General features: G+C 44.9%; 1 protein-coding gene across 1 annotated transcript in view; it reads right to left on the bottom strand.

The window, feature by feature from the left end:
• The window catches only part of LOC117355759 (GTPase IMAP family member 9-like), a 76,005-nt gene extending 57,491 nt beyond the window's left edge, over nt 1–18,514 (bottom strand). The window contains exon 1 of the mRNA XM_033934759.1: nt 18,408–18,514. Coding sequence (XP_033790650.1) covers nt 18,408–18,498 — 91 coding nt within the window. The 5' untranslated portion in view covers nt 18,499–18,514. The remainder of the gene's footprint in view (nt 1–18,407) is intronic.
• Nucleotides 18,515–24,394: the final 5,880 nt, after the last annotated feature.

The raw sequence follows: 24,394 nt of genomic DNA, 5'->3' as shown, positions 1-24,394 counted from the left end.
GGGCTATTGTCAAAGAACCACTTGTTTAACATTTTTTGGACACTTCCCACACATTTAACAATCTTAAAGGCTTTGTTACTGATGTAATCAAAAAGAATGAAAGGGGAGGAGATCGTAATCTAATGTTAAGACACAGAGAATGTAACTGGATTTTTACTTTACAAACATTAGCTCCGTATGGGCTTAATGACAGGATCGATTGGTCTGCTTTCTATTGAAAGAATTATTTATTTACAACTTTTTATAGATAATAAAAACATAAGATCTATGTACAAACCAGTCTCAATTCACTCTGATTGGCTTGTAAAAAACATGACATAATTCAATGTGATTGGATATTTAAATGTTTGGTGTTCTCAGCTGACGGCGCCATTTTGAAGAGAAAAAATCTTTGAGTAATGCAGTAAGTTGTGCTCCGTAAATTGCTGGCTTTTCTATTTAGCACTAACTTTTAGAGTTCTATATGAATAGTTTGTTATTGCAAATCAGAATTACTATTTTTCTAACATCTAGGTACTGCTGAAATATCCCCTGACAAAGCCTAGTGGAGTGAAACGGAGGCCCTGTCAGGTTTCACTAACCAGTGCCGTACCCTTTCAACGGCTTTTAAAAAGATAAGTGCTTTTTTTTAAACTATATTCACTATCTTGGATTGATGTAATTCATAAAATGTCTTAATTTAAGTTAAAAAATTTTTAAAATATATTAAAAAAAATATTAACATGATTTATAACTTATACAAAAAAGTATGGATTTGGGTCTGGGCCGATGACTGAGACATTGACCTGCAAGAATTACTAGCAGTGAATTGCCTGATTTCCAGGTCTCTGAGGCCCATCCCCATTGTTTAAAAAATATATCTTTTGTGCAATAAGTTTGCAGGGTGTGTTTTGGTTTTGACTATTTATCTGAACACCTGATTTTGTATTTATATTCACCGTAGAGACAAGGCCCAACCACACCACCAAAAGTTGCTGAACCTGAACTCGACGTCTGCTTTTGTCTCAATAAACATGATATTTAAAAAAAAAAAAAAAAAGAGACAGGTGACCGGACAAGAAAGGAGCCGCGACAAAATTGAGCCCGCAGGCTGAGGTCACGGAAGGCCCCGCCATAACGAAGAAATAAAATGTATGTGTATATATATATATCTATATCTTTTTTTTTTAAAAAAAATGAAACACACAAATAAACACAGTGACTCGTAAAGAAAAAACACAAGCCACGGTGAGAGAAGGCACGAAGGTTTGACTGAGTCTAGTGCAGAGCGTCAAAATATGACTTCTCGGCTCCACGGAAAACTAAGAACTGAGGAGACGCGAGCCCTGTGCTGGGCGGGAAGGCACTCGCACCTTTCTGAAGGCAGTCGCGAACTTTCTGAAGTTCTACAAGCAAGTCTGCTTGCGAGGCTATCTGCATCCAGGCTCCGTGGATGACGTCACCCACATGTGAGAATATGCTGCCTGCTTCTCCTGGGAAAATGTACAATATGAACTACAATTAGTTAAACGGCCCTTTTTTGAGGAGGAAAATAAAGTGGGCAGATTAGTAACACACCAACTAAGAGTGGGGCAGGAAGGAGAGAGTCAGGAGGCAGCTGAAGAGTCAGGAGGCAGCTGAACAGAAGAAACAGGCAGAGAGCAGCAGAGAAAGTTAAGGGGAAAAGAGAGCGAGAAGGCAGGAGAGAGTGAGGGGCAGCAGCGAGAGATAGCTCTGCCTACCCCTCTGACATCATCCAACCTCTGAACCTTAAAAGGGGAAGGGCCAATGGTGAGACGACCACTGCCTTGAAGAGCGGGGCAGGAAGGAGAGAGTCGGGAGGCAGCTGAAGAGTTGGGAGGCAGTTGAACAGGAGAAGAAACAGGGAGAGAGCAGCAGAGAAAGTTAAGGGGAAAAGAGGGAGAGAAGGCATGGAGAGAGTGAGGGGCAGTGGTGAGAGATAGCTCTGCCCACCCCTCCGACATCATCCAACCTCTGAACCAGAGCTCCCCCTTAAAAGGGGAGGGGCCAATGGCGCTCAGCTGTTTGGCGCGTGTCGAAGGTGATCGTTAAAAGGTGCTCGCCTTAGCAAGAGCACCTTAAGAAGGGCCTTAAGAAGGGACAAGTCACTGCAAAGGAGAGCAGAGGGCAACTGCAGCAGACACAGAAGACACACAAGCAAGCAAGGAGAGGAGAGGCCAACCGCAGCAGACACAGAAGACACACAAGCAAGCAAGGAGAGGAGAGGCCAACCGCAGCAGACACAGAAGACACACAAGCAAGCAAGGAGAGCAAAGGGCAACCGCAGCAGACACAGAAGACACACAAGCAAGCAAGGAGAGCAGAGGGCAATCGCAGCAGACACAGAAGACACACAAGTAAGCAAGGAGAGCAGAGGGCAATCGCAGCAGACACAGAAGACACACAAGTAAGCAAGGAGAGCAGAGGGCAACCGCAGCAGACACAGAAGACACACAAGCAAGCAAGGAGAGCAGAGGGCAATCGCAGCAGACACAGAAGACACACAAGCAAGCAAGGAGAGCAGAGGGCAATCGCAGCAGACACAGAAGACACACAAGTAAGCAAGGAGAGCAGAGGGCAATCGCAGCAGACACAGAAGACACACAAGTAAGCAAGGAGAGCAGAGGGCAACCGCAGCAGACACAGAAGACACACAAGCAAGCAAGGAGAGCAGAGGGCAATCGCAGCAGACACAGAAGACACACAAGCAAGCAAGGAGAGCAGAGGGCAATCGCAGCAGACACACAAGACACACAAGCAAGCAAGGAGAGCAGAGGGCAACCGCAGCAGACACAGAAGACACACAAGCAAGCAAGGAGAGCAGAGGGCAATCGCAGCAGACACACAAGACACACAAGCAAGCAAGGAGAGCAGAGGGCAACCGCAGCAGACACAGAAGACACACAAGCAAGCAAGGAGAGCAGAGGGCAACCGCAGCAGACACAGAAGACACACAAGTAAGCAAGGAGAGCAAAGGGCAACCACAGCAGACACAGAAGACACACAAGCAAGCAAGGTGAACAGAGGGCAACCGCAGCAGACACAGAAGACACACAAGCAAGCAAGGAGAGCAGAGGGCAACCGCAGCAGACACAGAAGACACACAAGTAAGCAAGGAGAGCAAAGGGCAACCACAGCAGACACAGAAGACACACAAGCAAGCAAGGTGAACAGAGGGCAACCGCAGCAGACACAGAAGACACACAAGCAAGCAAGGTGAACAGAGGGCAACCGCAGCAGACACAGAAGACACACAAGCAAGCAAGGAGAGCAGAGGGCAACCGCAGCAGACACAGAAGACACACAAGTAAGCAAGGAGAGCAAAGGGCAACCACAGCAGACACAGAAGACACACAAGCAAGCAAGGTGAACAGAGGGCAACCGCAGCAGACACAGAAGACACACAAGCAAGCAAGGAGAGCAGAGGGCAACCGCAGCAGACACAGAAGACACACAAGTAAGCAAGGAGAGCAAAGGGCAACCACAGCAGACACAGAAGACACACAAGCAAGCAAGGTGAACAGAGGGCAACCGCAGCAGACACAGAAGACACACAAGCAAGCAAGGAGAGCAGAGGGCAACCGCAGCAGACACACAAGACACACAAGCAAGCAAGGAGAGCAGAGGGCAACTGCAGCAGACACACAAGACACACAAGCAAGCAAGGAGAGCAGAGGGCAACCGCAGCAGACACAGAAGACATACAAGCAAGCAAGGAGAGCAGAGGGCAACCGCAGCAGACACAGAAGACACACAAGCAAGCAAGGAGAGCAGAGGGCAACCGCAGCAGACACAGAAGACACACAAGTAAGCAAGGAGAGCAAAGGGCAACCACAGCAGACACAGAAGACACACAAGCAAGCAAGGTGAACAGAGGGCAACCGCAGCAGACACAGAAGACACACAAGTAAGCAAGGAGAGCAAAGGGCAACCACAGCAGACACAGAAGACACACAAGCAAGCAAGGTGAACAGAGGGCAACCGCAGCAGACACAGAAGACACACAAGCAAGCAAGGAGAGCAGAGGGCAACCGCAGCAGACACACAAGACACACAAGCAAGCAAGGAGAGCAGAGGGCAACTGCAGCAGACACACAAGACACACAAGCAAGCAAGGAGAGCAGAGGGCAACCGCAGCAGACACAGAAGACATACAAGCAAGCAAGGAGAGCAGAGGGCAACCGCAGCAGACACAGAAGACACACAAGCAAGCAAGGAGTGCAGAGGGCAACCGCAGCAGACACAGAAGACACACAAGTAAGCAAGGAGAGCAAAGGGCAACCACAGCAGACACAGAAGACACACAAGCAAGCAAGGAGAGCAGAGGGCAACCGCAGCAGACACAGAAGACACACAAGCAAGCAAGGAGAGCAGAGGGCAACCGCAGCAGACACAGAAGACACACAAGTAAGCAAGGAGAGCAAAGGGCAACCACAGCAGACACAGAAGACACACAAGCAAGCAAGGTGAACAGAGGGCAACCGCAGCAGACACAGAAGACACACAAGCAAGCAAGGAGAGCAGAGGGCAACTGCAGCAGACACAGAAGACACACAAGTAAGCAAGGAGAGCAAAGGGCAACCACAGCAGACACAGAAGACACACAAGCAAGCAAGGTGAACAGAGGGCAACCGCAGCAGACACAGAAGACACACAAGCAAGCAAGGAGAGCAGAGGGCAACCGCAGCAGACACACAAGACACACAAGCAAGCAAGGAGAGCAGAGGGCAACTGCAGCAGACACACAAGACACACAAGCAAGCAAGGAGAGCAGAGGGCAACCGCAGCAGACACAGAAGACATACAAGCAAGCAAGGAGAGCAGAGGGCAACCGCAGCAGACACAGAAGACACACAAGCAAGCAAGGAGAGCAGAGGGCAACTGCAGCAGACACACAAGACACACAAGCAAGCAAGGAGAGCAGAGGGCAACTGCAGCAGACACAGAAGACATACAAGCAAGCAAGGAGAGCAGAGGGCAACCGCAGCAGACACAGAAGACACACAAGCAAGCAAGGAGTGCAGAGGGCAACCGCAGCAGACACAGAAGACACACAAGTAAGCAAGGAGAGCAAAGGGCAACCACAGCAGACACAGAAGACACACAAGCAAGCAAGGAGAGCAGAGGGCAACCGCAGCAGACACAGAAGACACACAAGCAAGCAAGGAGAGCAGAGGGCAACCGCAGCAGACACAGAAGACACACAAGTAAGCAAGGAGAGCAAAGGGCAACCACAGCAGACACAGAAGACACACAAGCAAGCAAGGTGAACAGAGGGCAACCGCAGCAGACACAGAAGACACACAAGCAAGCAAGGAGAGCAGAGGGCAACCGCAGCAGACACACAAGACACACAAGCAAGCAAGGAGAGCAGAGGGCAACTGCAGCAGACACACAAGACACACAAGCAAGCAAGGAGAGCAGAGGGCAACCGCAGCAGACACAGAAGACACACAAGCAAGCAAGGAGAGCAGAGGGCAACCGCAGCAGACACAGAAGACACACAAGCAAGCAAGGAGAGCAGAGGGCAACTGCAGCAGACACACAAGACACACAAGCAAGCAAGGAGAGCAGAGGGCAACCGCAGCAGACACAGAAGACATACAAGCAAGCAAGGAGAGCAGAGGGCAACCGCAGCAGACACAGAAGACACACAAGCAAGCAAGGAGTGCAGAGGATAACCGCAGCAGTCACAGAGGACAGCCACAGGCAACCGCAGCAGTCGCAGCAGTCACAGAGGACAGCCACAGAAGACGCAGAGGACAGCCGCAGCAGTCACAGAGGACAGCCACAGCAGACCAGTAAGCGGGCAGCAATGGAAGCAGTAGACAAAAGCAGGAAGTTGAGCTACCCAGTTTTCTGCACCGTCTGCCATATGTATGACTACCTCCCCTCTGGGAGGCAGTCTTATGCACTTGATGTGGGGAACTGGAGAGCCTGAAAAAAACAAGTCAGACTCCTGGAGGGCAGGATACTGGAACTGGAAGCACTTCAAGCAGTGGAGGAGGAGGACAGGGATGCAGAGAACGTCAAGACAAAGGAAACCATCGAGGAAGAAGTCCGGGAGTTAGAGAAGTTAATCGAGGAGGCATACAGGGAGGCCGTGGAAAATCACCAGCAACAGTGGAACTGCCCAGATACACCTACAGAGAGTGAGGACCATCTGGAGGACAATCACAAGGAAGAAATGGGCGACACAGCAGCGAGATCTGGAAACAGTGGAAGGAACCCACAAGAAGATGAGTCTGGTGCAAGCCAGCGCCAGGATGAGGGCTGAGGGAAGTGCATAGAGGACATGGACCTACAGCTGGAGAGATGGTCATACACCAGGGACATGGACCTGCAGCTAGAGAAGCAAGAGAAGATTGAGAGGACAGAAATCGTCATGGGGGACTCCATCATCAGACAAGTCGACAGCCACATAGCGAGAGGAAGACAGGATCAGCTGGTGACCTGCCTACCAGGAGCCAAGGTAGAAGACATAGTGGGCTGCATCGACAGGATCATCGACAGCGTGGAAGAGGAAGAAACGGTGGTAGTGATCCATGTGGGGACAAACAACGTGAGCAACAGGAACTATAGCAGGGAAGTACTAAAGGACCAGTTCCGGATGCTAGGAAGGAAGCTGAAGACCAGAATGCCGAGGGTAGCGTTATCGGAGATCCTGCCGGTATCCAGGGCTGACGAGAAGAGGCAGATGAGCTGCAAGCAGTCAATGAGTGGATGCGGTGCTGGTGTGAGGAAGAAGGATTCCACTTTATGCGCAACTGGATGACGTTCTGGAAGAAGAACAAGCTATTCAGGAAGGATGGACTCCACCTCAGCAGAGACGGAACGGGGCTACTTGCAAGCAATATCAAGAGAGAAATTGAGAAGTTTTTAAACTAGAAAGAAGGGGAAAGGCGACAGTCGACCGAGAGTCGATGGTTTGGGAACCAGTATACCCAGAGGTTACCGTGCAGAAAGATAGCGGGGAAGACTCACTGGATCATAGGCAAGACAGAAATCCTGACGGATTGAAAGGGACACAAGAGGGAAGGAAATGCAAGAAAGTAACAGGCCACAAACTCAAGTTTATGTACACGAATGCAAGGAACCTAAAGAATAAGATGGGTGAATTAGAAGCTATAATAATAATAACTTTATTTTTCTATACCGCCATAATCTTGCGACTTCTAGGCGGTTCACAATGAAGAAGAGCTGTACAATCAGCGAATTACAGAAGATGAATGCATGTTGATTGAGAAGAAAAATTATACATAGGTTGAAAGGAAAACTATACATAGATTGAATTATAAGAAGTTGGCTATTTTACATTTTACATTGAAAATAATCGGACACCAGCTAGTATCTGGATACAATTATGAAGAGGGAGTTTTAGCAGACAGGGAATGTGGATACCTATTGTGAGGAAAAAATTCAGAGTGAGGTGTGGTAGTTAGGTTCGCGGGAGAACGTCTGGCTAGGGCATGAATTTCTTGAGCAAGGAGGTTTTTAATTCTTTCCGGAAGATGCTGTAGTTCAGCCTAGCGGCATCTATGAAATAGCCTAGCCATGATTGCTGTCTACCGGCTTGGACCTTGAAAGTTCTGTCCAAAAAGATAACCTTGAAACTTGAAAGTTCTGTCCAAAAAGATAACCTTGACATCATCGGAATGATGGAAACATGGTGGAACGAGGAAAACCTCTGGGACACTGTGCTACCGGGATATAAGCTACAGGGGTTTAACAAACGCACAGAGTGGAGAGCTATGTATGTTAACGCACATAGTTTAGGGAATAAATTTCTAGAACTGGAAACAGAAATTATGAATGCCGACCTAGACGTGGTGGCAATATCAGAAACATGGTTCACGGACTCCCATGGGTGGGATACAACTATACCAGGATACAACCTGATTCGACAAGACAGGAAGGGTAAGCTAGGAGGAGGGGTAGCACTTTACATCAAAGAGAACATCAAGATAACCAGGATCGCAGATGTTAAGTACACCGGGGAATCCATCTGGGTCAACCTGGCCAGAGGTGGAGAAAAGTGCCTGTACCTTGGTGTGGTATACAGACCTCCAAGACAAACAGAGGACAAGGATAACGAATTGATTGAAGACATTGAAAATATTACACTACGGGGGGACACTGTTCTGCTAGGGGACTTCAACATGCCTGATGTAGACTGGAACACACTCTCAGCGTCAACTTGTTGTAGTAGGAGGATTTTGACGTCCATGATGGGAGTACAGCTCAAACAAATGGTGCTAGAGCCCACTAGGGCCGAGGCCATCCTGGACCTCGTACTTACAAACGGCGAGAGTGTCTCGGAAGTCTCAGTGGGAGAAACGCTGGCTACCAGTGACCATAACATGGTATGGTTCAACCTCAGGAAAGGCTTCCCTAAATCACAAACAAAAACGAGGGTACTCAATTTCCGGGGCACTGATTTCGCACGTATGGGAGAATTCGTCCATCAGACGCTGCAGGATCAAGAAGCAACTGATAATGTGGAAGCCATGTGGTCAAACATGAAATTGACCCTACACGAAGCAACTATCCGCTACATAAAATCAGTAAATAAACAATAAAGAAACAAAAAACCCAAATGGTTCACTAAAGAGGTTGCGTACCTAGTCAAGGAAAAAAAAAGAGCGTTTCTTTCATACAAACGTACGGGAACAGGTGAAGCTAACATTGAATATAGGACCAGGTCTGCAGCAGTCAAAACAGCAGTCAGGGAGGCCAAACTTGCAGTGGAAGAAACTCTAGCAAAGAACATTAAGAAGGGGGACAAATCCTTCTTCAGGTACATTAGTGACAGAAAAAAAAACACAAACGGGATAGTACGCCTCAGAACACCGGACGGGAATTACGCGGAAACAAATTCCGATAAAGCCAAACTACTGAATGAATACTTCTGCTCGGTTTTTACCTGCGAGGCACCGGGGCAAGGGCCACATCTGGAAGCAATGTCAAGCGTGGAAGACCCATTTCAGAATTTTGAGTTCACACCAACTGATGTCTACAGCGAATTGTCAAGACTCCAGGTGAGCAAAGCCATGGGTCCAGATGAACTGCACCCTAGAGTGCTCAGAGAGCTGTGCGATGTCCTGGCGGAACCATTAGCCATGCTCTTCAATCTCTCCCTAAAAAAGGGGAGAGTCCCCCTGGACTGGAAAACGGCGAATGTTGTTCCTCTGCACAAGAAGGGTTGCAGAGCGGAGGCTGCGAATTACCGACCAGTGAGTCTCACATCGATAGTATGTAAACTCATGGAAACACTAATTAAACGTAAGTTGGACATGATCTTGGATGAGGGGAATCTTAGGGACCCTAGTCAGCATGGATTCACTAAGGGTAGGTCGTGTCAATCCAACCTCATCAGTTTCTTTGATTGGGTGACAGGAAAGTTGGACTCAGGAGAGTCTCTGGACATAGTATATTTGGATTTCAGCAAGGCTTTTGACAGCGTCCCACACCGCAGGCTACTAAACAAGATGAAATCAATGGGGTTGGGTGAGACAATAACTGCATGGGTCAATGATTGGCTGAGTGGTAGACTTCAGAGGGTGGTGGTTAACGGTACCCTATCTGAAGCATCGGAGGTGACCAGCGGAGTGCCGCAGGGCTCGGTCCTTGGTCCTCTCCTTTTTAACATATTTATAAGGGACTTGACACGAGGACTACAGGGTAAAGCAACATTATTCGCCGATGACGCAAAACTGTGCAACATAGTAAGTGGAAGCTTTTTACAGGATAGTATGACAAAGGACCTTCGTATGTTGGAAAACTGGTCCTCGACATGGCAGCTAGGCTTCAATGCTATGAAATGTAAGGTCATGCACCTCGGTAGCAGAAATCCGTGCAGAACTTACACCTTAAATGGAGTAACATTAGCTAGGACCTCAGTAGAACGAGATTTGGGAGTAATCATCAGTGCAGACATGAAGGCTGCCAAACAGGTGGAGAAGGCCACATCCAAGGCAAGGCAAATGATGGGATGTATCAATAGAAGTTTTGTCAGTCGGAAACCAGAAGTCATAATGCCGCTGTACAGAACCATGGTGAGACCTCATCTGGAATACTGTGTGCAATTCTGGAGGCCACATTACCGTAAAGACGTGCTTAGAGTCGAATCGGTTCAGCGGATGGCCACTAGGATGGTCTTGGGGTTCAAGGGTCTCTCGTACGAAGAGAGACTGAGCAGACTGCGGCTCTACACTCTAGAGGAGTGCAGGGAGAGGGGGGACATGATTGAGACATTTAAGTTCATCACGGGACGTGTCGAGGTGGAAGATGACATTCTCTTCCCCAAAGGACCCTCGACCACAAGAGGGCATCCACTTAAACTTAGAGGAGGGAAATTTAGTAGTGACACCAGGAAGTATTTTTTCACGGAAAGGGTGGTGGACCACTGGAATGAGCTTCCGGTGCAGGTGGTCGAGGCCACCGGCGTGCTCGACTTTAAGAGAAAATGGGACACTTACGTGGGATCCCTACGTAGGTCGAGTCACTAGCATCTAGACTATTGGGGTGGGTCAGTGGAGTGGGCAGACTTGATGGGCTATAGCCCTTTTCTGCCGTCATCTTTCTATGTTTCTATGTTTCTATACCGCAGAGACAGAGTGGGTCAAAAAGGTGGAGGTATTGCCCTGTATGTCAAAGAGGGAATTGAGTCTACCAGAGAGAACGCGAAGAATAAGTTAGTCTCTATGGATCAAAATTCTAGGAACAAATGGAATGGAAATGAAGATCGGCATCTACTACCGACCCCCAGGACAGTCTGAAGAAACTGATGGAGACATGACGGATGAGATTAAATGCAACTGCAAGGGAGGCAACACAGTTATCATGGGTGACTTTAATTATTCACGGATAGACTAGAATCTAGGCACCTCCGGTTGCGGTAGGGAGACCAAGTTTCTGGATGCTGTAGATAATTGCTTCCTGGAACAACTTGTCAAGGAAAATATGAGAGGAAATGCAATTCTGGACTTAATTCTAAATGGACTACAAGAACCGGTACAAAGTGTAGAAGTAGAAGGGACACTGGGAACCAGTGATCACAATATGATCCGCTTCAACCTGAACACAGGGGCAAAACATCGATCCAGAACGACGGCCACAGCGATGAACTTCCAAAAAGGGAATTACGAAGGGATGAGACTCATGGTGGAGAAGAAGATTAAGAAGAGAATAAGCATTGTAAAGACGCTAGAGAAAGCATGGTCCCTTTTTAAGGACACAGTCATGGAGGCACAAAATCTATTTATACTGCATATCAACAAGGGATCCAAGAGGAAAAAGAACAAAGAACTGGCGTGGCTCACTGTAGCGGTGAAGGAAGCGATCAGAGACAAGAAGACTTCATTTAAGGAAAGGAAAAGGTCAAAAACAGACGAAAACTGGAAAAATCACAAACAGCATCAAAGCAGGTGCCATAAGGCAGTAAGAAGGGCCAAAAGAGACTATGAGGAAAAAATAGCCAAAGAGGCAAAAAATTTCAATCCGTTCTTTCGATACATTAAGAGGAAACGACATGCGAAGGATGCGGTGGGGTCGTTGGATAACCATGGAATAAAGGTAGTGCTAAAGGAGGACAAAGCCATCGCTGACAAACTGAATACATTTTTTGCCAAAGAGGATATATACAACATACCGGAAGCCTACAGGCTATACGCGGGAAACGAAGACGGGAAACTGACATGGTTGAAGGTCAGTCTAGAAGAGGTATGAAGACAGATTGATAGGCTTAAAAATGATAAATCCCCGGGACCGGATGGCATCCATCCGAGGGTAATCAAGGAACTGAAAGAGGCTATAGCTGAACTGCTTCAACTAATAACCAATCTGTCGATCAAATTGGTAAGGATTCCGGAAGACTGGAAAGTGGCGAATGTTACGCCGATCTTCAAGAAAGGTTCGAGGGGTGATCCGGGAAACTACAGACCGGTGAGTCTGACCTTGGTACCGGGAAAGATGGTAGAGGCGCTGATAAAGGACCGCATCATTGAGCATCTTGACAGACACGATCTGATGAGGGCCAGCCAGCATGACTTCAGTAAAGGAAGATCTTGCTTGACGAACTTGCTGCCCTTCTTTGAGGGAGTAAATAGGCAGATAGACAAGGGCGACCTGGTCGACATTGTATATCTGGATTTTCAGAAGGCATTCGACAAGGTTCCGCATGAATGACTAATTTGAAAACTCACAAACCATGGCATCGAGGGTGAAATACTCATGTGGCTGGTGGATAGGAAACAGAGAGTGGGGGTAAATGGACAATACTTGGACTGGAAAAGTATCACCAGTGGAGTGCCTCAGGGTTTGGTGCTTGGACCCATGCTCTTCAACATATTTATAAATGATCTGGAAATTGGTACAACGTGTGAGGTGATTAAATTTGCGGATGATACAAAGTAAGGGTCCAGATAAGAGCGACTAAAATGGTTAAGGGGCTGGAGCAGTTGCCATACAGTGAGAGATTAGAGAAACTGGGCCTCTTCTCTCTTGAAAAGAGGAGACTGAGAGGGGACATGATCGAAACATTCAAGATACTGAAGGGAATAGACTTAGTAGATAAAGACAAGTTGTTCTGATTAGCGCACTGCGCCAACCTCACTCTTAGGTGTTTAGGAATAATGACAATTGCACATATATTACCAGACCAATATTATATATTAATATTAACCTTAGATTCTTGTCTCAGAAGGCATATGTCAGCTCATCAGGAGCAGTTAATTTATACTTATCAGGTATTGTCAAAAGCAGTAGGTGCAAGCTGTTCGAGGTAATCTGCTAATTCCAAACGGTTTGTGAAATCTTTGGTGCAGTTGTTGTAGGTGACTCATTATTGCGGGATACATCATCCCAAACTTTGCTCTAATGATTTTAGTTTTGGGGGTATTCTAGTAGCAGCTTGCGATTTTTGGCAGTCTGTTTACTTAAGTCCGGCACGAAAAGCAGGGAGTGCCCTTCAGATTTAATCGGAGCCTTCAGTCGAGCCTGTTGCATTAGCTGAAGTACTTGATAGTAGGGCAGAAGCTTAACAACAACCGGTGGAGGGTACTTATCAGTGTGGGTGAGTTGGGACGGTACCCGATGGACCCTCTCTATTTCGAATGGCTGCTGAAACTCCAATTCCAAAATTTTGGGAAGCATAGACTCCAAAAATTTTAAGATGTTTCGGCCTTCACGCGCTTTTGGTAGGCCTAGTATTCAGAAGTTGCTGTGACGTACCCAATTATTAGTGCCTTCGACCTCCAGCTCCAGGCATTCGATCCTCTTGGTGTGCTTTTGTAATGTGCGTATGCTCTCCGTATTAACAGAAACACTCTGCTTGGTTTTCTCCATTCGCTGGTTCATGTCGGTGAGTTTCGCTTTAAACGTGGTGAAGTCGGTTCTCATCTCCTCAGCCTCATGTTTAGTTTCCATCATTAGCAAGCGCAGGCGGCGCAGCTCCTCCATCAGCGCTGAGGCCGTGTCTTCCTCGATTTTTTTGCGACGGCTTTACCGGTGAAACTGGATCAGTATTCCGGTGCTTACCAGATTTGCTGGTAGCCATAGTTGATTTCTGTAGGATGATACGCTGGTTAAGTTAGTCTAGCGGAAAAAAGGTGTTGATTGAGACTTTAATGGAGATTCCCACTGGAGCTCCAATTTTAGACAATCATGCCGTGTGGTGCTCACTAACGCCCCCCATCTTTGTTTGTTTTGAATTTTAAAAAAAGAAAGAAATACAATTGGAAATAAAGAAGTAAATAAGAAAACATAAATAGGGCGGGGCATGGGTGAAGCAGGCCAGGGGGCCCCAGTGTACTTCTGTACCTAGGGGCCCTCGAAGAATTAATCCTGCCCTGGGTGGGAAGAATACTAGGATTCAGGCCTTTCAGCCTTCGGATATGAGCTAGTGCCTCCTTATAGCTCTACATAATTTCAGGCAGTTGCCTTGTAGTTCAGTTACATACAAATTCAACTCAAGAATGGTTTTAAAAATGAAACTCGTTCTTAACCCTGGGACTGCCTGTATTTAGTTGCTAAGAAAATAAGTCTGGCTGCTACATTTTGAATGGTTTGTAGGGGGGGTTGTATATTTTCCTTGCATCCTACATAGAGGACATTGCAATAATCTAGTTGGGATAGTACCAGTAACTGAACCAAGATCTGAAAGTTTTCTTTGTCTTAAGTTGGTCCTCCAAGGTATGGGTCCATTCCTTCTGTAAGGGAAGATCGTGCCTGATGAACTTATTGCACTTCTTCGAAGGAATTAACAAACGGATGGACAAAGGGGACCCAATAGACATTATATACTTAGACTTCCAAAAAGCCTTTGACAAGTTACCCCATGAACGCCTACTTCGGAAACTAAAGAACCATGGGGTGGAAGGAAATGTACACAGATGGATCAGGAATTGATTGGCGGGCAGAAAGCAGAGGGTAGGAGTGAAGGGCCACTAGGACTGGAGGAAGGTCATGAGTGGTGTTCCTCAGGGGTCGGTGCTTGGACCGCTGCTATTTAATGTATTTAGAAATTATTTCGAAACAGGGACAAAGAACGAAGTAATAAAAAATTTGCAGATGACACCAAGCTATTTAATGGGGCTAGGACTAAAGAGGACTGCGAAGATTTACAAAGGGACCTGAACAAACTAGGGGAGTGGGTGATGAGATGGCAGATGAAGTTCAATGTAGAGAAATGTAAAATCTTACACGTAGGAAATAGACACCCGAGTTACAGCTACACGATGGGAGGGCTGTTATTGAGTGAGAGTACCTAAGAAAGGGACTTGGGGGTAATAGTGGACATGACAATGAAGCCATCGGCACAATGTGCAGCGGCCGCTAAGAAAGCGAATAGAATGCTAGGAATAATCAAGAAGGGTATTACAAGCAGAATGAAAGAAGTTATCCTGCCGTTGTATCGGGCGATGGTGCACCCGCATCTGGAGTACTGCATCCAATATTGGTCGCTGTACCTAAAGAAGATATGGCAATACTCGAGAGGGTGCAGAAGAGAGTGACGCGTTTAATAAAAGGTATGGAAAACCTTTCATACGCGGAAAGATTAGAGAAACTGGGGCTTTTTTCGCTGGAGAAGCGGAGACTTAGAGGGGATATGATAGAGACTTACAAGATCATGAAGGGTATAGTGTGACCAGACAGGCTCTGCGCCTGCCAGCGTCCCAGTTACGTCAGAGGGGAAAGGGAAGGGTACAACCAGAAAGGGAGTTTACAGGATTTGTCCTGTCCCTGATGATAATGATAATCTCCCAGTTGACCACCCGGGGGAGCCTAATCTGACTGAAAATGTAGCAAGTAGTGAATATGTGGGTCACCACCGGAGGAGCCCAAGAGCTACCTGGTTTCCTGCTGACTCAGCTAGGTTAGGGCATGTCCCTAGGATTCAAAAGCCAGCAGTGGGGAACAAACAGAGAGGCAGGCTAGGGAGAAGGTTTAGACCTTTTCTCCCTGAGGAATTCCCTGGGCCAAACAGGAGCGAGCAATCACACCTATGGAGGTACAGGAGGCTGGAGACACCCTGGATATATCATTATCGGATATGGAACTCCCGATGAAAATGCAGGAAACCCTGCCAGAAGAAATGGGACCTTTTGCTGAAGCAATGGAGGTTGGTTTTGCCCCCAGCTGCAAGCAGTAAAGCTATCACAGTGAGTGTGTTTTTGGAACTGTTTGTTTTGAGAAAATTGTTCTGTTTGAGCTTGATATTTTGTTTTTTTCTTTTTCCTCTTTTGTGAAGCTGGAAGTGTCTCTGGGGAGAGGTTTGCAGTCATCCAGGGAGGGATTTTTGAAGGCTATTGAAAAGCTGTGTTAAAGCAAACCTAAGGCACTTTCCTTTGCCCGGCAGTAGGATGAAAGGCTGCCGGAGGCTTTATTTTTGAGCACTGTGAATTATGGAACAAGTGCACTGAACTCTATTTTGTGGACTGAACAACCTGCTTAGGAGCGGGCTGTGCAAGCTCAGAGGAGAGTCAAACCTCAGAGCTGTTTTCTTTCTTCTTGAGTTTTGGACTTGTTTGAATTTTTGCCTACTTACCTTCATCTATCTGATTCATATTATCCTGACTTTTATGTTTTTGAATGAATAAAATTGAAATATCTTTCATTTACAACCTTTTTGGTGAGGTTTTGATTTTGGTTCCTAATTGGTGTCAGTCCAGTCCTGCAGGGTGACTCCAGGCTGGGTCACACGCTAATGCTATTTTTCCTTGTAGCCACTGGGAGTGCTGTGGAGTCCTGGTCGGACCACAGTTTGGTTACAATAGAGAAAGTGGAGAGGGACAGATTCTTCAAACTTTCGACAACTACAAGAACGAGAGGGCATTTGGAAAAATTAAAAGGGGACAGATTCAGAACCAATGCTAGGAAGTTCTTCTTCACCCAACGGGTATTGGAGTTCAAGAAGGGATTGGACAATTTTTTAAAGGAAAAGGGGATAGAAGGGTATAGATAGAGGGCTACTATACAGGTCCTGGACCTGATGGGCCGCCGTGTGAGTGGACAGCTGGGCATGATGGACCTCTGGTCTGACCCAGTAGAGGCACGGCTTATGTTCTTATGTGACCCTAGCTTAAGTAACCTTCTTAAATTGGGTAACCAGATCTTCTGTTTCTTTCAACATCTCACTCTTGAACACTTCCACTTGGGCCAACTGAGCCTTTCTCTTTTCTAGCTGGTCATTTTAGTGTCAGTATCTTTCTATCCAATTTGTCATGTTCTTCTGGTGCTTCTGCACCCTGAGAAGCTTGGAAATTATCTGATACTGTAATTCTAAGCTGCTGAGTTAACTGTTCATTACCCCCTCTCAGCTGGATATGTTTTTAATTTATTATTTTTTCTATCTCATGTGCTTTCTTGGAGACCTATCTCCTGCGCTTGACTATGAAGTGCTGTATTAAGGCCTTTCAGTCTTTGGATATGGGCTAGTGCCTCCTTATGGCTCCATATAATTTCAAGCAGTTGCCTTGTAGTTCAGTGTACTTCAGCCTTGGTACTGCAGCATATAATTCCTTTTGCAGTTGCCTGGATTCACCTCTTGCAGCCTCTGAGCCTGACAGACCTGGGTATGGTCCATCAGAAAGTAAATCTAGTCATTAAACCTTTTAATCTCCTGCTGCTGTTGCTCCACCTCCTGTTCTGTGGCTGTCAATTGCTTAACTTTCTCATTGGTTTCTTTGGTCAGCAACTTTTCTATATTTTCAAGATATGGCTAGTTAACTGGAACGCTTCTTTCCAACTGCCTTTGCAGAACCTGTAACTAACAGCTTATTTCCTCCTTCTTGGTTTCCCAACTGGTTTTCTCCTTAGACAGCTCTTGTTATTTCTTTATAAGCTGCTCCTCCTCCAAATGCAGTTCTTCCACGAGGAGGTCCTAATGCCCGAGTCGATCTTGTAATTGGCTAACTTCCGCTAGGGTGCTATCACATTGCTCTTCAACAGCTGGGGAAATCTCTCAATGGAGGACTTCAAGGATTAGCTGCTCTTACAGCTGTCTTGTTCACCAAGCTGATTTTTAATTCCTTGGCCTCCTGTTCCCTTCTCTAGTTAGAGGCAGGACATCCTGGGTTTTAGCCTTCAATCTGATGTTTAGTCAGGAATTCTGGTCCTCTGACAACTCCTCTTTTTTTTTTTTTCCAGTTGCTCCTCTTGGTAGCTTAGAGAGATTTCCAAAGACTAAGCCCCTTTTTCTGCAGACTTGTTTCCTCAGGATTTAGCTCTCAAATTTCTGTATTGTGGACATCTTGATGATAGAGTGGTATGATCACAACTAGATCTTTAAGTTGATGGTAATGTGTCACGGTTTCTATCAGGGTTCCCCAAACGACTCCACAAAACCAAGGGATTCAACAAGAAAACTTTTAGAAAGTTTATTAAGTAGAAATAAATGTAAACAATTAATGTTTCTCTTGGTACCAATTGTCAAGGCTGGATGGTATTAAGCTAATGGTATGAGATGTTAATACTTTGTAATGAATTAGAATATTAAAGTCTTATTATCAAAGTCAAGAGAAGTCCACTCAAATAATAGATCAAATTATTTGCTTCACTCCCTGTAGCAACTCAACAACAAATTCAACAGCGCTATACTCAACCACTCTCAAGGAATACAGCATCAGGTAAGTATATGAAGTTATTCTTTCACATGTATCTAGTTAGCCTAGATCCCTAAGATTAAGAACCTAATTCTTTAGCCTCAAATCTTCTAACTGTTTCTATTACGGGTTTCAACGGGTTTACAGAAAACAGGTTACACTCAGGTTATTGTCTTGTGGTAAATGTCTAGAAATAGCTAGTTACTCAGATCTGAGATTTCTTAAAAAATGAATGCGTGTACACAAAACTTAAATAATTTCAATGCAGCTTTGCCTATGTGGTTATATGTTACACAAACCATTTACCTGACATAAAAGATACAGTACGACACAATCTATTCTCGAAAAGATGTTTCTGAGTTGGCATTTCAGTGACATTGTCTTCAAAAGAGGTCATGGTCTTGAAATATCCTTGACCTAAAATATAATTCAGATGATATTAAATAATGGAATAGGTGTCAGTAGTAATACATGGCTGCCAAGAGTTACTTCAAATACATAAATAAACAAACAAAACATCAGTGAATCAAGCATCCACACACACAACTGCATTTGTATCCTGGCTTCTCCCTCTCTCTACCCAATCCTTTTATTTTACGACCACCACATCACTGCAGTCTTAAATGTATTTGTGTATTCAGGCCAGATCATCTTTAGCTCATTCTGCAGGAACCTGATGAATGGATCACAGATCTAGAAAGTGGAGGAAATAACCAGGGCTGTGGAGTCGGTACACCAAACCTTCAACTCTGACTCTTCTATTTTTCTGCTCCTACTGATATTAAGCTTTGCATTTTTTGCTCTGGATCTACAGTACTGATGAATTCAGTGTTTGAGATGCTGACATGACTCAATTTTGAGACGTCAATACGTCAGTATATAGAAATTCCCCACAACGTTGTCCCCTGAAGAAGGCAAACTCGTTTGCCGAAACCTGGATCCTGGTTGGGAATTTCCTAGGATTCCACTTGGGATTTCAAATGGTCTTCTTAAAGACCCAGGACTTTGTGATTGATTTGATTTATCTGTTTGTGCTGCTTTGAAATAAATGTGACTCTTGGCTGTTTTAAACATCTCTCTTGCCTCTTTTGCTTCTGTACATTTTCAAGGCCAGTCCCCTTCTTTTTCCTTTATTCTAGAGTACAGTTATCAATCATCCACTATATACTTTTTTTAGAATCATGCCTAGCAATGCCTAAGTGATCTTAGACGCCGGTAGGTGTTGAATCCTTGGGGATGCTGCCATTTAGGCCAGGGTTTTCTTGGCCTAAATGAGTGCTCCCAAGTCCAACCTTGTCCAAAATCTGCCACAAATCACGCCTACTTGCTGATAAGGCACCTCAATGTAGACACCTTCTGCCCACCACCTAATTAATTTTTAATGTTTTATAAATTGTTTTTAATGGTTATTTCAATCATCAGCGCCAATTAAGCCCATTAAGAAAATTAAACTAAACTAAACTAAACCTTAAGTTAGGTTAATCTAGATACCTAACTTTAGGCATCATTTATAGAATCTGGCCTTCGCGCATAAATCACATAGAGGTCCTTTAATAAGAAACAGAAAAAAGTGGTCTTAGTATACCCTTATGTGTGTTTTTCCTGCATGTGAAGGCCATTTTTACTGCAGGGGTAAAATGTCTGATTTTCTATTTGCCATTAATGCTCAACTGTTAAAAAATATTACCACCAGCCCTATTTTCTAGGAGGTAAGGGCTCACTTGCTAATTGCACGCTAATCAATTAATGCATGGTAATGTAGATGTGCTAATACTTTCTGTCCCCAAATGCACCATCAGTGTGATAAAAATAATATTTTTAGTGTATGGTTTATGTGTATGGATTCAAAAATTACCACAGGATGCCTGAGCATGTTCCACAGCAAGGTATTTTAACCTGTGGAAAAAGCACTTACATTACTTCTGTCAATTTTCTTTCATGGTGGGGGTGGGGGGACTAACATGGCAGGAGGAAGTAAGCATTCTTCCTGTAGTTTTCACTGCCGGTGGTGGTGGTGGAGGGGGTTGCGGTAACGGTTCATGTGGAGGGCTATCATTGGTGGGAAGGGGGTGCTCTTTTTTTCTTCTTTTTTTTTTAATGGAACAGATATTGTGCCTATGTAATACGCACAGCATCTGTGCCCTTAAAAAAAAAAAAAAAAAGGTTCCTGCCCTGAACAGCTGAGTGGCAGGAGGCTGATCTTGGGGCTCCCCAGTTGTGTGACTGAGAGACACAGGAAGTTTAGGGGGTGAAGAACTTATGTGCACGACGGAAGAGGGGGACTTGGGTGTGATTGTATGTGATGATCTTAAGGTGGCCAAACAGGTTGAAAAGGTGGTGGCGAAAGCTAGAAGGATGTTAGGATGCATAGGGAGAGGTATGGCCAGTAGGAAAAAGGAAGTATTGGTGCCTCTGTATAAGACTCTGGTGAGACCTCATTTAGAATATTATGTAGAGCCTGGCAGCCGCGGAGTTGAGGCGCATGGAGTAACTGCTCCTCCACGCCGACATCCAAAACCCGATTAATAAGGCTATACCGGCATTTTTTTCCCTCGCACGATCAACTTCAATTCCTCCTGCGCTCCTATGTCGCCTCCGAAACCGGCGAAAAATGATAAAGGTGCACCCGCGCCGCTCAGCGGTAAGAGATTGAAACCCGACCCGAGCACGCCAGAAAAAATGGCGCCGGCGAACAACGAAGCATCGCTCGACCTGCTCCTCAAAGAAATGCGGTCAGTTAAGCTGATTGTTCAGGAGCAGGTCGAAGAAACTAAACTTTTGAGGGGAAAGATTGAGGCATTAAACTCACAATTTGTAGATGCGCGCCACCGTCTAGATGCCCTCGAGGAAAAAACAGCCGCCATGCAGACAACCCAAGCACTTGTTTCTAAGCATGACAAGCTGCTCACCTCTCTGCAAAGGGAAATCGAAGATTTATCAAATCGTGGCAGAAGATCTAATCTGAGGATCATTGGACTACCTGAATCCTCTGAAGGAACTGACATGATCTCTTTTTTGTCTACTTTCCTGCCTGCAACCCTGGGCCTAACTTTCTCACCTCCTCTAGAAATAGAGCGTGCTCGTCGCGTGCCGTCTCATCTCTCTTCACATGCATCCTCGCCACGGCCTATAGTGGCTAAGCTTCTAAGATTTCAACAAGCTCTCCTGATTCTCACAACTGTGAAATCCAAACCACAATTGTTTCACCAAGGCAGAAAATTCTTCATTGTTCCAGATTTGGCAAAAACCACAGCACTGTGTAGGAAGGCGTTTCTATCTCACCGACAAGAGCTCAAGGATATAGGTGCTAAGTATGGTCTTATGTATCCAGCGAGGATGAAGGTGACCTACAACAACCGCACTATCTCTTATACAGATCCTGATGAACTGGTAGTGTTTCTGGAATCCCTTAAAATGCGCTGAAGCGCTGTGACACTGCTGGTTGTTGCGGATTTATTCTTTGTTGCTGTAGTGTGCACCTAAAAGGTTTTGATATGTTTCACATATAGCTGACCGTTTTTGTTTCATTGATGTTGTTGGATGTGGGGATATGTTAGTTGCTCCTCCATGTGTTTCATTTCTGTGCTCACAGGAGCACCCTTTAACTGTTTCAACATATGCATGATGATATGGTATGTTTTGACTATACATCATGCTACCTTCTACAGCTTCTCTCTTTTTCCGCTACTGCTTTCTCTATTTCTCTTCTCTGACAGGAGTGTCTATAATGTTTGTATATGTAGGTTCTTACGCTTACTACATGAAGTGAACGTTAGCTGCATTGTTACTCTACTTTTTACTGCTCAAAGCTGAATTGCATGTTTTTTCTTTCAATGTGAATGGTTTAAACCATCCTATTAAAAGGAAAAAGATAGCTAATTATATTACTGCTAAACACCCAGATGTGATTTACCTGCAGGAAACCCATCTCCCTTCGGCTGCTGCCCTAAAATTCCAAATGAAAGGATATTCCACACATCTCTATTCTCCTGCGACCCAACGCAAGAAGAATGGAGTATCAATATTCTTTAGCGACAAATTATTGCCTGTCATCCATTCTACCAAATCCGACACTGAGGGAAGGTGGTGCTTAGTGCATGTTGCGTTGCATTCAGTAGACTACGTGTTCCTCAATATCTATGCCCTTGTGTTGGACCATCCGGAGTTCTTTATGGATCTTCAACTAGCTCTAGTAGAGCATGGATCTGGCTCTCTGATATTGGGTGGAGATTTTAATCAAATTCAAGATTTATATATAGATAGATCGTCATCTTGCAAGCCTTCCAAATCTAAGTCTTTCTCAGCCTTGCATGCTCTAAAAGAAACCTTCTCACTTATTGACCCATGGCGTTTGCTCCATCCAAAGGGCAGGGAGTATTCTCATTTCTTCTCACCACATAACACTTACTCTAGAATCGATTTTTTTCTTTTATCCCCTTCTCTTGTTCAAGATCTAAAGAATACTATTATTCACCCAATTTCCCTCACTGATCATGCGGCCGTTTCTCTATACATGTCTATTTCTACTCCCCGCACAGATTCTCCTTCTTGGCGTCTAAATAACTCTCTACTACTAGATGAGGAAATTACAGACAAAATCAAATCTTTTACTAATGAGTTCTTCGACCTTAACTCCAAAGATCCTGAAGTATGTCCCTCCATTATTTGGGAGGCTTATAAGGCCTCCCTTAGAGGTGAATTGATTAAACTTGCCTCCTGGAAAAAGAAACAGTCTTTACAAAAAGAGAGAGATTTAGAATCTTCCATTAAAAAGTTAGAATTACAACACATGTCGGATCATCTACATGATCCGTCCCTATTTCAACGCATCCAAAATCTTAAATACGAATACAACACTTTAACATCGTGTACGGCTAGACGGGATCTTTTTGTCACGGCTTCGGGTCACTATATGGGAGATAACCTTATGGGTCATCCTTTGGCTAGATATCTTAAGATGGCTCTCTTTAACTACAGCTATTTCAGCTATATCTATCTGGCAGGATTTCATGACATCCATTCGCACTATACGCCACTGGTCCAAATTGGCATTAATGAAAGGTAAAGCGATTTCCATCTTCTACAGCATTCTAAGAGATCACACCTTCACTTTCTCTCCTCAATCAATGGAACACTGGAACTCAATGCTGACAACTCCACTATCCAATGTCGATTGGGAACATTTTTGGTCTTCAACAAATCGTCCTCTGCTGTCCTCCAGAGTTTCACAATCAATGTTCTTTGTTATGTGGAATGCAGTATGGACTCCATTCCGTATGTGGAAAGCCAAAATCAAACAAGATTCTACATGTTGGAACTGTATGAAGGAATCTGGAACCCTGGATCACATGCTTTTTAAATGTGCTGCTGTTTATTCCTTCTGGTCCCGCATATGACACGATTAAATCCATTACTACATGTTCAGCTGAGATCTCACTGGATATTATAATTCTTCGATCTCAATATCCCTGTTTTGCTCAGTCGACTTGTCCTGCTAAACTCATTGATGCCATGTTTGTGACTGCCCTTATGCACATTCTAAAAAATTGGAAAACTCCTTTGTTATTGGACTACACCTTTTGGTGGAACTCTTTATGCATGTATTACAAATTTGAATCATATGCGTATGAAAAGAAAACTATATCTCTGCTTTCTACTAAGTTGATACGTCCCAAATCATCCTGGATATTTTTGGACTTATATGTTCGCTCTACTAATTAGACACTCCTGTCCTCTTCTGACTATCTTTTTTCCCTTTCTTCTATTCCTTCTTCTCCTTTCCCTCTCGTCTCGTCTGCTCTTCTCTCCCTCTTCTTCTTCCTCTTTTCTTTTCCTTCTTTTCACAGTTCTTCTTACGTTCATAGCAGTTTTAATTCTTTGGCTCTGATACAATGCATTGACTTCAATTTTTTCTTTATATTTATTATGTTTCATGACACTGACACCTTTCTATACACTATTTTATCTTGTGACTAGCAATTACTTTATTTTTTGTACTCTGACTGCTATGTGTATCTTCTTTTTAATAATTAATAAAAAAATTGAACTGAAAAAAAAAAAGAAGAACTAGTCTTTAAGCCCGTTACATTAACGGGTGCTAGAATATATGTCTGTCTGTCTTTCTTTCTTTCTGTCTCTCTCTCTCCCACTGTGTCTCTCTCTCTCTCTCCTTTGCTCCCTTTTTCTGTCTGTCTTTCTGTCCCTCTCCCTGCCCCTGTGTCTTTCTTCCTTTCTGTCTGTCTCCCTCCCTCCTGCTGTCTGTCTGTCATTCTTTCCCTCCATTTCCCTGTGCA

This window comes from Geotrypetes seraphini, chromosome 2 (genome assembly GCF_902459505.1).
Source record: "Geotrypetes seraphini chromosome 2, aGeoSer1.1, whole genome shotgun sequence".
Lineage (NCBI taxonomy): Eukaryota > Metazoa > Chordata > Amphibia > Gymnophiona > Dermophiidae > Geotrypetes > Geotrypetes seraphini.
This window is presented reverse-complemented; position numbering and strand designations above follow the sequence as displayed.